The sequence below is a fragment of the Haliotis rubra genome, unplaced genomic scaffold, assembly GCF_003918875.1.
Source record: "Haliotis rubra isolate DU_JTF1 unplaced genomic scaffold, ASM391887v1 Scf629, whole genome shotgun sequence".
Classification (NCBI taxonomy): Eukaryota; Metazoa; Mollusca; class Gastropoda; order Lepetellida; family Haliotidae; genus Haliotis; species Haliotis rubra.
In genome coordinates this window covers 243,814-257,429 of record NW_025767334.1, presented here as the reverse complement: position 1 = coordinate 257,429, position 13,616 = coordinate 243,814, and the positions used below count along the sequence as shown (strand labels likewise).

General features: G+C 41.5%; 1 protein-coding gene across 1 annotated transcript; it reads right to left on the bottom strand.

Annotated features, from left to right (window-relative positions):
- Positions 1-3,466: 3,466 nt before the first annotated feature.
- LOC124256465 (ganglioside GM2 activator-like) lies at positions 3,467-11,620 on the bottom strand. Its single transcript, XM_046690455.1, has 4 exons — positions 11,482-11,620; positions 10,733-10,919; positions 9,013-9,193; positions 3,467-3,676 (listed from the first exon to the last, which is right to left on the bottom strand). Exons 1-4 carry the CDS (start codon positions 11,567-11,569, stop codon positions 3,524-3,526), a joined length of 609 nt encoding a protein of 202 aa, XP_046546411.1. The 5' UTR covers positions 11,570-11,620; the 3' UTR covers positions 3,467-3,523.
- Positions 11,621-13,616: the final 1,996 nt, after the last annotated feature.

Sequence of the window (13,616 nt, the reverse complement as noted above, 5' to 3'; positions counted from 1 at the left end):
TCGGGAAAAGCAGAGCCACCACGGGGACGGGGACGGCATACTGCTCCCTTGCCCAACTATGGTGGGCCCAAGGATATGGAAGTAGCAGCCCCTCCATAAAAGGAACACCGAAAAGTCACAAACATTCTGAAAGGAATCTACACATGCCAAAAGTTTGCCGTAGCGAAATACGAAGGGAAGAACCGACTGTTGCTGCTACTGGATTCGCCGTCGACTGGATAAAACACGATTCCGGTGTACGGCTACAGGATACGAGAAAAGGTTCGAGACTCCAGTGGAATAGAATGCCTACGGTTGGTGGGTGGACCGTTTCTGTGCAGGCTTGGCAAAATCTGCCACTCGCCCATATCGAAAAGGAAAGACGATCGAGAAGTCGAGTTGCTGCTCCCAGACCTCGGGCGGGAATAGCTTTTTCTATTGAGAAACAAACACAAAGAAAGACAACACACACACACATCCCAAAACGACGACCAAACCCCTTTTGCAGTCTTTGTGGCAAAAGTGGACATCTCCGAAATCGTCTGACTCCAAGAGAAATCTAGAAACAAAACTACAAGGCAAGGCATCCGGCATGGAATCCAGGGGTAGGCAACTCCACATATCGAATGGCAATGGAGACAGAAAAAATGCCAAAAGCTGGGCAGAGAACGATTTCGACCAACCTTTCCAAGAAATGCCGAACATAGCCACCAATCGCAAAATTTCTACTACACAAACCCGAGGAAGGACATTGCTGGAGTCCGAAAGGCAGAAAATTGGCCACAAAGAGCTGAAAAGGCACTACAGAAGGAAATAAAAATCCGGAAAGAACTATGCAAAACAAAGGAGCTCGCAGAAGCCACACCATATATCCAAAAAACAATTCCAACTGCTCGTGGAAAATGCTCTCCACAATACAAACAAAGTAGGGGCAATAGCCGGCTTCGCCCTCCAATCGCCAACAGGCGAAACGAGCACTGTTTGGACTACGGCAGGATCTAGAAAGAGTACTACGTCAACACGACTTCGAGAGAACTACTGTTTTGAGCGAACACACCCTGCAAATCAAATAGACTGCATGCCACACACCGACTTCTCTAGTGCATGTAGTGGGGGTCCCTATGTTTTGGTGTCTCGTGGACCGGTATGTGGGCGGCCTGTGGTGGTGTGCTGCTGTGCTTCCAGGTCCTGTAGACGACATTCCAGAGAAACAAGGCGGCTATCGTAAGGAAAGTCCACTTTTGGGTCGATTCTGCCGTATGCAGCACCTTCTGGATATCTGGACGTGTCTCTTCTTCTTGTTCCTCGACCCTTTCCTCCTCCTGGAGTTGTTCGTCGTCCTTGTCTAGCCTCGACAAGATGTCGACCAACAAATTCGCAGTTTGATGCACACGAGCCGACAACGTATTAGCGGTTCGCTCCACACGAGCCGACAACATAGTAGCAGTTTGTTCCACACGAGCCTCGATCTTTCCCAGACGATAGTAGAAGTCCTGGACTGTCGACAACGGAGCTGTCTCGCATGGATAGACTACTGGGAAGCACAAAGGTAAAACAATGCAAACAAATAGTGGTCCAAAAACTCAAATGCAGTTTTGTGCAAAACACTAAAGTTTTTTTATGGCTGTGGGAGCCGAATTGGCTAGTTTGGAGCTTATAGGCTTGGTGTACCTTTGTGGTCCCAAAGCCCCATTCCCTATACTACTAGTGTATTTTGAGACCATATTCAACAATGCTTGTACATGCATCAGGGAACACAAGCACAAGATGTACATATAGCATGTCTCGCAGTCCCTGAACCGCATTATGTTCTAGGTAATTCTAGGTTACCATATAGAGTATCACTAATTGAGCATTTCCTGATATCCTCCAAAAGAATTCAAATTATACCATATCAATGTGTCTCACTTAAATACAAATGTGACTAATGTCAATAACTGAGCATTTCCTCAAATCCTCCAAAAAAGTTCGAATAATACCTATCAATGTACAGGCATCTCACTTTAATACAAATTTCACTAATCTCACTAAATGGACATTTTGTTGAAACAAACTATGGCTCATCTTGACCAGGTGTTATCAAAACACTAACCCCAGTCAGTCAAATCCCACTCTGGCTATGTGAGAGACCTGTTTTGACAGAATCTGGCTAAGTGAGAGGACACCGTTCCCTACTGCCCAGTCCTCCATGCAATGCTAAAGCCCTAAATGAAGCAAGTCTAGATTTCCTCAGGTTCAGTTTCTGAATTTCCAATCTGACGGGGGCTCCTTTCAAGTTAAAAATTATATATATTCAGAGACTAAGCATTTGTCTAGATGTACATAGTGCCAAATACAACGATGCGGAAAACGAATTATTAGTCTTCTTGGTAAACTTCAATCCCGACTAAACATTTACAAAATTTCATTGCATTTAAACAAAAAAGGGCTGACAATGGTTACAATATTTTTTTTGTTAATATGGTAGTCGTGCAGCCACATTGAAGATGGATTCAAACTTCTTTAACACCATAGGGTGTCATCTTAGAGGGAACAAGCTTCTGAAGTGTCAATTTTGTGATTTTTAGTGACTTCTCCGAAGATGTTTACAACGAATATGTAACTGAAGAACTAACCAATTTTTCGTACGGTATGAATTATTTGAAACCATGATCAAAATGCATGAGAACAATCATGAATGTGATTAACTATAACTATCACATTAACCCTAACGGTTCCAGGTGGGTTAGTGGGAAGTGAATACAACTACAGATGACAAATCTGTGCGCGTGTTCATTGAGTGAGTGAGTGAGTGTTGGTTATCACTTTGAACAGATTTGTGCGCGTCAACTTGTTGTGGGAGTGTGTGAGTTCAAATTTATCCTCTCATTGGCTATATCTATACCAAACATTGACGAGACCAAGCTTACACATATAGACATAAATACGAAGTAATATTTCTAAGCATTTATATAAACGCATTTGAACATTAAAATATGTTTACAATGAAAAGCACTATCACATCAAATAACACAAGTTATTAGTTATACACATACATATATACCATATTTGATACAAACCAATTTATTTCGAGTGTTTTCCGCTGAACTGATTATGTAACGATGGAAGATACGGGGCATCAACGGTGACATTTGCATAATTAAATTTGCTCAAATAAATATAATAACGATATTTAATTAATATGGTCGTTCAGATCCATATATTGTGGGTACTATTTCGTGACGACAGAGAGCTGACATGAAAATCTCTCTCTATTCTCCACATGGATTCGATGTGTAAAGTCCATTTCGATTTCTAGTCCTTTATTTATGTTTGTCTGGTTAAGTTCGTAACCTAATCGTTGGCAGATGCATAACTATCAGAACATCCGAATTTTGTTCAGCAAGTGACTCAGCTTTGCAAATGGTTTCCAGACTACTTGACCAAGTAAAGAACTCGAATTTTCTAATATGAATCACGCCTGAAATAAGTCAAAGCGACACAAACCCCCCTTTCCATATTTATTAGAAACCACAGTCTCCTCTCGGTGTTACGTTGTCCTTATTTAAGCATCTTCAGCCAAAGATACAGTCCAAAAACTGCAATGTGGCTTTGGTGTTGTCGGTGCTCCGTCTGTTAGCGATACGAATATCTGTTGACAGGAAAGTTCGTCATCCGTTCCTGAGTCCTCCAGCTTCAGCGTCAATCGATAATCGCCCTGGACAAAACATTAAGTATGAAATACCCAGTCATAGTGAGTCGGTTGATATAGAGACACAATGTGATATAGAGACAGACTCAGAACGTCTATGTAAATCCATCTCAACGTCTTCCATGCCAACGTCTTCAGTGAATGTACATTCTTTACAAAGCTCAGACACTTTTATCTACAATGGCATGCAACTTAGATCTACGTGTACATAAACAGCGTTCCTGTTATATGTACATATGTCTCTACATTTGTAAACACTTTAACGTATCATTGGCCTATGGCCTGCACTATTTAATGAATGAAACAATTATTGCATCCTGAACAGACTACTATATCCCGCATTTATCATTAATAAAGCACCAGTAAGTCACGACTTCTTCTAAACATTGAGTATGTGATGTATGCAATACACAGCCTGGACAAGTGGAAATTCTGCTTTACAGGATGGGAACGTGCAAGTGCTTCCTTGCAAGACGGACTCACCCTATCCGCAACCATTTTCATAAAATATATGCTACTGTAAGAAGCAGCCATACAATCACCACTGGAGCATTTCAGAGCCGTTGAACTCAACCAGTATACCAGCTAACTCACAACGTTTTCGCAAAGTTGTGGGAAGGTTGAAGATTGGTAACGTCATGACACAACGTTGTAACAATGTTAAGTATTACGTCATTTCATAACGTTATGTCGCAACGTAATACCAACGTTGCAAATTTACGTTGAGGAAACGTTATGCGTTGGGCTCCTCACAACGTAACTTGTAACAACGTTTCTTGTCACGATAGAGTTTTCTTCAAAACTGTTCACTTTGTGATTCTTTCTTCACTATTCAGCTACAGCATCAGAAACCTTGAGGCGACGTAAAAATGACGTATCACACGGACAGGTCACAACGTTGTGACAACGTAAATGGGAGTCCACATAATACCGTTGTTAACGAAAGTATAACGTTGTGACAACGTGAAATTGTTTGCTGGGATATTCCCACAGCCAGCAAATGTTTTCTCACAAGACGGGCTCGTGAAAGGTGTGTCTCGCATGAAGGGAACCTGAAAGTGGTATCTCATGAAAGGCACGTGAAATTGCTGCATCGCATGAAGGGCTCGTAAAGGCGCAGACTCGCAAGAAGGACGCGTGAAAATGGTGTCTCACATGAGGGACACGTAAAAGTGCTGCATCACATGTTGGGCACATGGAAGTACTGTTTCACACGAAATGCACGTGCTGCTTAACATGATAACTATTCCTCGCACATTGGCCGAGTTCTTTGATGTCTTAAATCGTAGGAGCTATGCATGCAGTTCCTGTTTACGATATGTGCATGGAATTGAAAACACTTATGAGACTTTCAACACAGTGAAGAAGACTTTCAACACAGCGGAGAAGACTTTCAACACAGCGGAGAAGTACATAAAACGTGATGGTGATAGTGGTAAGGCACTAATGCTACTTGGCATGATACCACAGCTGGTGATTCGCCCGGATAACCACTACCATTGTTGGATGATCTTGGATCATCAGACCATACACACCTTGCGGTACAACTACACCACACGACCTGGATATGTGAGTGAGTGAGTTTAGTTTTACGATGCACTCAGCAATATTCCAGCTATTTGGCGGCGGTCTGTAAATAATCGAGTCTAGACCAGACAATCCAGTGTTTAACAGCATGAGCATCAATCTACGCAAATGGCATACGATGACATGTGTCAATCACGACAGCGAGCCTCACCACCCGGGCCTAGATTTTCGAAGCTCTCTTAGCGCTGAGATAGTCGTAAGTCCCATATCTTAACATTAACTTACGACTATTTTAGCACTAAGAGAGCTTCCAAAATCAAGGCCCAGATCCCGTCAGTCGCCCCTTACGACAAGTATGGGTTACTTAAGATCAATATTCTAACCCGGATCTTCACGGGTCCCTGGATATGTAATAATATGATAATAATGATGTGGGTATTTATATAGCGCTACATCCAGGTACTAATACCCCCTCATGGCGCTACAATACTATAGGAGAAGAAAATAGTTAAAACTATTTACAGACAGACAACTGAACATAGAAAGTCTAGTAATAGGCAAGACGATTTAAATGCGTTAAATGCGTCAAAGACTCAGCATTCTTGATGTGAGTGGGCAAGTTGTTCCAGAGACTGGCGGCTGCGTGTTGGAATGATCTTTTCTAATAGGATGAGAGTCGAACTTTAGGAATGACAAGTTGCTTTTGATTCTGGGATCGTAATGGTCGGGTTGGGATGTACTGACACAGAAGGCTGGAGAGGTATTCAGGTATTTATCCATGTAGAGCTTTGAAAGTGATACATAGAATTTTGAAGTCAATCCGGAATTTGACAGGCAACCAGTGTATCTGTAATTTTTTAAGTTTCTGAAGTTGAGTTGAACTGATGCCAAAGTGCAGACTGTTGCAATAGTCGAGTCGAGAGAGAGTATAATGAATCGAACCAAAGAATGAGCACATTCTGTTGTGATGAGATTTCTAATGGAACTGATGGTTCGCAGATAAAAGTGACAGTTCTTATGAAGATGGTTGACTTGCGATTCCAAAGACAAACTGGCATCAAGATATACTCCAAGATCCTTAGTGACAGGGGAAGGTTGAATGTGATATGTTGAAATCTTCACATTGCAGATGGAGTTTTTCAGCAGCTGTTTGGAATTTCCAAGGACGAGCAACTCTGTTTTGTCATCATTCAGCTGGAGTTTCCTTGTGTTCATCCAGGTCTTTATGTCGGAAACGCAACTGTCTATGATCTGCAGATCAGTGACTGGAGATTGCAGATTAAGAATTCTGGTAACCTGATTGTCATCAGCATAGGCATAGTGCCCACTGTCATGAGAGTCAATAACCGCGGGGAGAGAGTTTAAATACAGCAAGAAGAGAATAGGACCAAGAACCGAGCCCTAGGGCACGCCACATGTTAACTCTACTTTGTCAGATGTATGGTTCTGAACTTTTACACCCTGTGTTCGCTGGTTCAAATATGAGGAGAACCAGCTGAGTGCTAGTCCTTTGACACCACTTCATGTTCCAATGTGTGTAACAGGCACTTGTGGTCAACCGTGTCTAACCCGACACTTAGGTCGAGTAGGACTAATGCCGCCATATTGCCACTGTCCAGGATCATTCTGAGATCATTCACTAAACGAAGGAGAATGGCCTCAGTAGAGTGGAATGGTCTGTATGCTGACTGGAATGGGTCAGGGATATTGTTGGATGAAATGTGATCCGTTAATCTCTTAGACACTGCTCGCTTTATGACTTTAGACAAGAAACTAAGATTTGAGACCAGTCTATAGCTCTTTAAGAGTGAACTATCCATGGTTTTGTTTGTTTTTGATGAGAGGTTTAATTATAGTATTCTTCAGAGATTCGAGAAAATGTACCTGTTGTTAAGCTTTTGTTGATTATGTATGTAATCACAAGAATCAACGTGCATAGGATCAGATTCACAAGTGGTCTTAGCTGAAGACTTGATAATAGCCAAAACATCACTTTGGGAATATGGTTCAAAGGCCTGGAGAGGGAGGCCATCAAATACCATCGTATCAGACACATGATCCGGAGGTGCAAAGGAATCAAGGTGTTTTCTTATGTTCAGAACCTTATCCTTGAAAAAGTCATTGAAGGTTTCAGCAAGTTTGTCGAGATCATCACACTGAGGAATAACCTCTTCTCTCTTCTTACCAAGAAGAGAGTCAACAAACTTTGATAGCTGTCGCGGCTTATCTTGGAGAACTGAGACTTTTTGCTTTAAAAAGTTCCTTTTACGCTCCTCAATAATCTTTGAGACTTTGTGCCGACAGGACTTGTAGATCTGGCGATCCACGTCCAGTCCCGACTTTCTCCATCTCCTTTCAGCGCAGCGTCGCTCACGCTTGGCACCGCGAATGGCTTCACAGTACCAGGCACACCCTGGCTTGTGAGTAAACCTTCTAACTTTTAAGGGAGCATGTTTTTCCAACACGGAACTGAGCACATCATTATAATGACGAGTCATTTCAAATGATCACCTGTACCATCACCTTGAGATAACAGGTGTGACAAGTCACTCGAGAAATTCTCGAGGTCAATGGCTTTCACATTCCTGGATGTGCTTATAGTCCTATTGAGTTCAGGTCTCTGCCTGTTGAGCGTTGTGAACACTATGTAGTGATCTGACAGGAGTTTGTCTTCAACGACAACTGACTGAATGAGATAAAGATTAGAACTCACAATCCAGTCTAGAATGTGTCCTGACCGATGTGTTGCACTGGATACATGCTGGTGCAGATCATGAGAGGACAGGAGTGTCTTGACTTTACGGACCTCAGGTTTGTTGACCTCATCAAAATGGATATTGAAATCACCAATATATACAGTGTTGTTATTATGTGCTGAGAATAGTTTAGACACATCCTCGTCGAATTCATAGAATATAAGTTGTTTTTGGAGGAAGGAGGTGGACGGTACAGGCACATAATCCTGGCTGTAGTGTTAAAAGATGATAATGTCACATCAATATGTTCAAACGATGTGAATACAGTATCTGACATTCTAAGACTGACACACATATCACTTTTGTAAATCACGGCTACACCTCCACCTCTACCATACCGTGGAACATGTTTGCAAACAAATCCATCTGGCGTCATACCAGCCACAAGGGCATCATCACGAGTTGGATGAAACCAGGTTTCAGTTATAAACAGCATGTCAATATTCTCATCCAAGAGGAAGTCAGAAATCTCGTTTGTTTTGCTCCTGGCTGATCGGGCGTTAAATACAGCAATACGAACATAATGTGAAACTGCCTTTGGATGTACCGTTATAAGATTGGATCTGTTAACACCTTGACCACTTTGTGAACACTGTCCAAGCCTAGCTGTGCAGACCACAGCTATCCTATGCTGCTTCCTCCGCCCGGCTCTACAACCCCGCCTTGTCGTTCCCTTAACACGTCTCCTTGTTTTCTTTTCGACGCATAAGCCCACTTTAGATGTAAAATCAACAGGAGTTTCTAGATAGGCTGGCTTTTCAAAGCATAAGCTTGCTTGGCCAATGTTGCCAAGTTGTTGCCTTGTATACACAATCTTGTCATGTGTGTCCATGGTCTGGCTTGGGTTGCTCAGATCAATACAATAGCCCATCAACTGTAGCTTGGGTATGATTACAGGTAATAATGTCCAGAATGTCCAATTTACATGGAAATAATCCAAAAAACCCCACAAATATAAAGTTTTCAAAAGCACACAAATTCAGTGAATCCATTCCAGATACTGTATGCTGTGTATCCAACAAATTTGGTAATAATAGATATGTCACTTGTTACACTCACCTTCACTAACCACTGAAGATTTTCGCTGATCTTCTTTATGGTGAAGAGCTCATGGTGCTTCAGGGCGTATATCCCTGGTGGAAAGGGACACTCACATGGAATGTCGTTCTCCTCAAGCTCTTTCGGACATTTCACAGTCTTGTTCACGTCAGGGCCAATCAGGTCGCATAAATCATATTTGCTGGAAAATTAATGTATTGATAATGATTCAAAAGGAAAGATTTCCGCCCATAACCCCCGGTTTTTTTAGCATTCTATGCCTACGATTTATGATAAGAATAGATTGGGTTTTATTATAGAAAGCCTTCCCTAACCCTAAACCTAACATAATGCTAAATCTAAACGCTAAACCTAAACCCTAACCCCTTGAAATAATCATAATAAATAGAATACATTTCAAGCGGGGTTTACGGGCGGAGCTCTTACCAAATAGATAATTGTTTTCATAAAACATTGATCCGGTCGGCAGCTTGGGGCTGGGGTAGCATAGTTGTTAAAGCGTTTTCTCGTCGTGTTGAAGACCCAGTTCGATTCCCCACTTTGGTACAATGGATGAAGTTCATTTCTGATGCCCACGCCGTATTACCGGCTAAAAGCGGTGTAAAAGTATACTCATTCAGCTTAACTTAGTGTACTCTGTGGGGCATAGTATAACTGATTGATCAAATTTATACCATTCACGAAGGGAATACATTCCTCTTAATTTCGAAGATCGATGCTAATGATGTCATGCTGCCTACACCTCGCCATAAAATATAGAAATACGATGTTATTAAAGTTTAAAATTAAAATTCAGTTGTCAATACCATTTTCTAATGATACAAGAAATTGGAATTCAGTGTAACCATAGTTGTTTATGATGTCTATTTTCACTTCCACACGAGAAAATTCGGATCGGCTGAAAAGTAGGTCATTGTCTGAATAGGTTAATGAGACTCATGTTTCGGTTTGATTGATAGACAGATCCCATTATCAATTTATATTTGTATGATTCAGGAATGAGAGGGTGAGGTGAAACAGATTTCAACAACATCACAACCGGGACATCTGAAATGGGTTTCGGACATTGTACCCATGTAGGGAATCAAACGCGTGACTTTGAGATGCATTGTAGCAGTGCTCAGCACCGGGTTTCATCAAAGTGGAAATCCAAGAAGTGCATCATTTCTTTGCATTCTTCACACGTTTAGCCCGTGAAGATACGGGTTAAAATTAGTCTTCAGCAACCCATGCTTGTCGTCAGAGGCCACTAACGGGATCGGGTGATCAGGCTCGCTGACTTGATTGAAACATGTCATCGTATCCCAGTTGTGTGCGACTAACGGGATCGGGTGGTCAGGCTCGCTGAGTTGGTTGACACATGTCACCGTATACCAGTTGCTTAGATCGATGTTCATGCTTTTGACCACTGGATTGTCTGGTCAAGACTCGCCGCCATATGGCTTGAATAAAATGCTGAGTGCGGGGTAAAACTAAACTCACTTACTCCCAGCTGCGTAGTTCTATGCTGTTGATCACAAGATTGTTTAGTCCAGATTCGATTATTGACAGACCGGAACCATATAGCTGGAATAGTGCTGAGTGGGGCGTCAAGTAACATTCAATCATCACACATCTTGAAGACACGCCGTGATAGAAAGAGAATACTGTTCAAAATGGCGTTAAACTTAACTCACTATCTCACTGACCCATTAGGATCAAAGAACGTTTCCAAACCTACAGGGTTTCTATCTCCAGCCAGAAGAACCCCAACTTCCTCTCGATCGTCACGTCCGCGGTAATGTTGCCCTCGATGGGTTGAGAGATGTTGATCGCCCCCCATACCGTGATGTTGCCTGGAATGACTACAGACGTGGGATCCAGATGGGCGTCTGTGATCGACAGCAGCTCTTGAGTCTTGTTTTGACCTGAATGAATGGATTGATAAACGGAAAATGTCTTTCGGATGATATAATTTACTGGCGATAGTTTTTCCACCTTTGTGTTAAGAAACCATTTATGGACTAGTTTTAGCCGTAGGATACATGCAGCGTGTGTTGGTTGTAATAATGTAAGCCTACAGAAATATATTTATGATGAACATGTAAGATATGAAAGGGAGTACTATAAACATGTTTGTGCTACAGCTATAATCCAACCAGTGAAGACCCCGGGTTAGAATTGATCTTCAGTAACCCATGTTTGTTGTATGAGGCGACTAACTGGATCGTTTGGTCAGGCTCACTGACTTGGTGGGCACGTGTCATCGTATCCCAATTGCGCACCCATGCTGTTGATCACTGGATTGTCTGGTCCAGTCTTGATTACTGACAGACCGCCGTAATGTAGTTGGGATCTTGTTGGGTGCGGCGTTAAACAACAATCAAGCTAGAATTATCATCCCTGAACCCAATTATTCCTATACAGGAAGGAGCAGAAAGGTTCATATTTAAAATACAAGAATCAAGTACGGAACCAAAAAACACTCACTGCAGTCAACCACTTTGAAAGCCGATTTGGCAGACGTGTGGCCAACAAGGAGAAGCGAGATGATGCCGAGAATTGCGAGTGTCGCCATGACGTGGGGAGCGGTAAGTGTTACGTGTTCCTCCAGCAGGAGGTAAGTGTAAGTACTGGAATGGAATGAGATTAGCTATCAGTCACGTCAGTCGAGAACTTGCAGTAGGTCAGTAACCTTTGTACACCAAAGGTGCGGCCCAAGACTCTCTGTAGGAAGGTTATCAGTAAACACTGAACATTAAACCACTTTCTTTGACGGGTCTGAAACAATTCGTTGCCATGACACTTTTTAATCCTGATTGGTTGGACAATGGTTACTTTTACACCCGGATCGAGCGAGATGAAATGCTATTTAAGGGCAATTCTCTCAAAAACCCGCGTGCGAAATACGGGAAGTGCACGTTAAATCTCCAAGTCATTATCATCACATAGCCGAGTGGTAGACAGTTTAAACGATGTGTTACATACACCGTTCGAAAAACCGCGTTCGGGATGATCATAGAATTTTATTTGTAAGTTCAGCAACACATTTCGGGGGGTAGAAAATCTGGAAAACAACGACTAAATTACGTATGTCTTCCGATTTACAGTAAATGTCAAGCGTCCTTTTTCAAAAACATTGTGACGTTGTAATTTTTGTATAATTTTATTTCTGTTCACCGGTACATGTTTTACAATAAATGGATAGTTCATAGTTCAATACACATAGTATCTAATCAAAATGGGTATGATAATTCAGTAGCTGATGGGTATGGCTTTTACAGTAGATGTATTGTTCAGGTAAACAGGCAATGACATATTGACCAGTATTTCATGACTTTGGTGTAATCACAAGTTAAGGATGTGATATATGTGATGTACGACATATTGACCAGTATTTCATGAATTTAGTGTAATCACAAGTTAAGGATGTGATATATCTGTCTATATGGTATGTATTGATTATACTGGAGATGTGGTGGTCGTTTCGATAGTTTGTATTTATACATATTGAATTTTGTTGTATTCATGTTCCGATTTACAACATCATTTCGCTTTTCATAATAGCCAAATAGGATATGTTGTTTGGTAAAATATAGTTTTATTCCTGTTTTCTCCTCGATCCAATCTTTTAGTTCTTTCCAGTTATAGCTAATTTGTGTACATTCGTAAAAGAGGTGTGTTAATGATTCAATGTCAGTTTTGCATAAGTCACATTTATTATTGTTCGTATATTTCATTTTATATAGGAGGTCGTTCGTGGGTAGTATTCTGTAAACGATGTTGTGTTGAAACCATTGTAGTTTGCTGTTTGCATGTGTGCAGAAGGGTATATAATGTATGGTTTTCCATTCTTGTTCTGTCAGGGTACATCTGAGATTGTTCTCCCATTTCCGAATGTATTTACTGGTCTTAACATCGAAAGGATTTGTGTTTAATGTGTCATAGAATATTCTACAGCCTTTTTTCGTTTCGCATACATCTTTGATGAAATATGGCAGAATTGGTGTTTGGAGTTTTGATTTAAGTTTAATGAATTTGCTTGTTACATTAGAGTCAACTGATTTAAGTATGCCATGGTATTCAAGGAAGTTAGTTTTTATCTGATATTTCCTCCGAAGGGAAGAAAGGTTTATATAATTTCCGTCGTTATCAACTAGGTCATTAATGTAGTGGATACCTTTGTCAGAGAAGTGTTTATATAAAAAGGTGCTTCCTCCTATTCTAATGTTCTTATTGTGCCATAAGGTTTGGGAAAGGATATCGTATTCGTATTTTGGCATTTGCACCTTTAGAGTATAGGTATAACTCCCAGCATTTCAGGACATCCCTCCAGAAGGGGTTTGTTGCTCGATTTGTTGGTTTACATGTGAGGTTATCTTCATTATTATGAGGTGGTCGAGAGATGATCGCGTGGTATTGATAAGAAATAATTCAAGGGTTTTTATACTGACTGACTGACTGACTGAGTTTAGTTTTACGCCGCTTTTAGCAATATTCCAGCAATATCACGGCGGGGGACACCAGAAATGGGCTTAACACATTGTGCCCATGTGGGGAATCGAACCCGGGTCTTTGGTGTGACGAGCCAACGCTTTAACCTCTAGGCCACCCCACCGCCCCCA

Coding starts and splice junctions, on each gene's coding strand:
- LOC124256465 (XM_046690455.1), bottom strand. CDS start 11,569: ATGGCGACACTCGCAATTCTCGGCATCATCTCGCTTCTCCTTGTTGGC. Junction 10,920..11,481: donor TTTCAAAGTGGTTGACTGCA/GTGAGTGTTTTT, acceptor CCATTCATTCAG/GTCAAAACAAGACTCAAGAG. Junction 3,677..9,012: donor ATCTTCAGTGGTTAGTGAAG/GTGAGTGTAACA, acceptor TGTTTTGTCCAG/GGCGATTATCGATTGACGCT.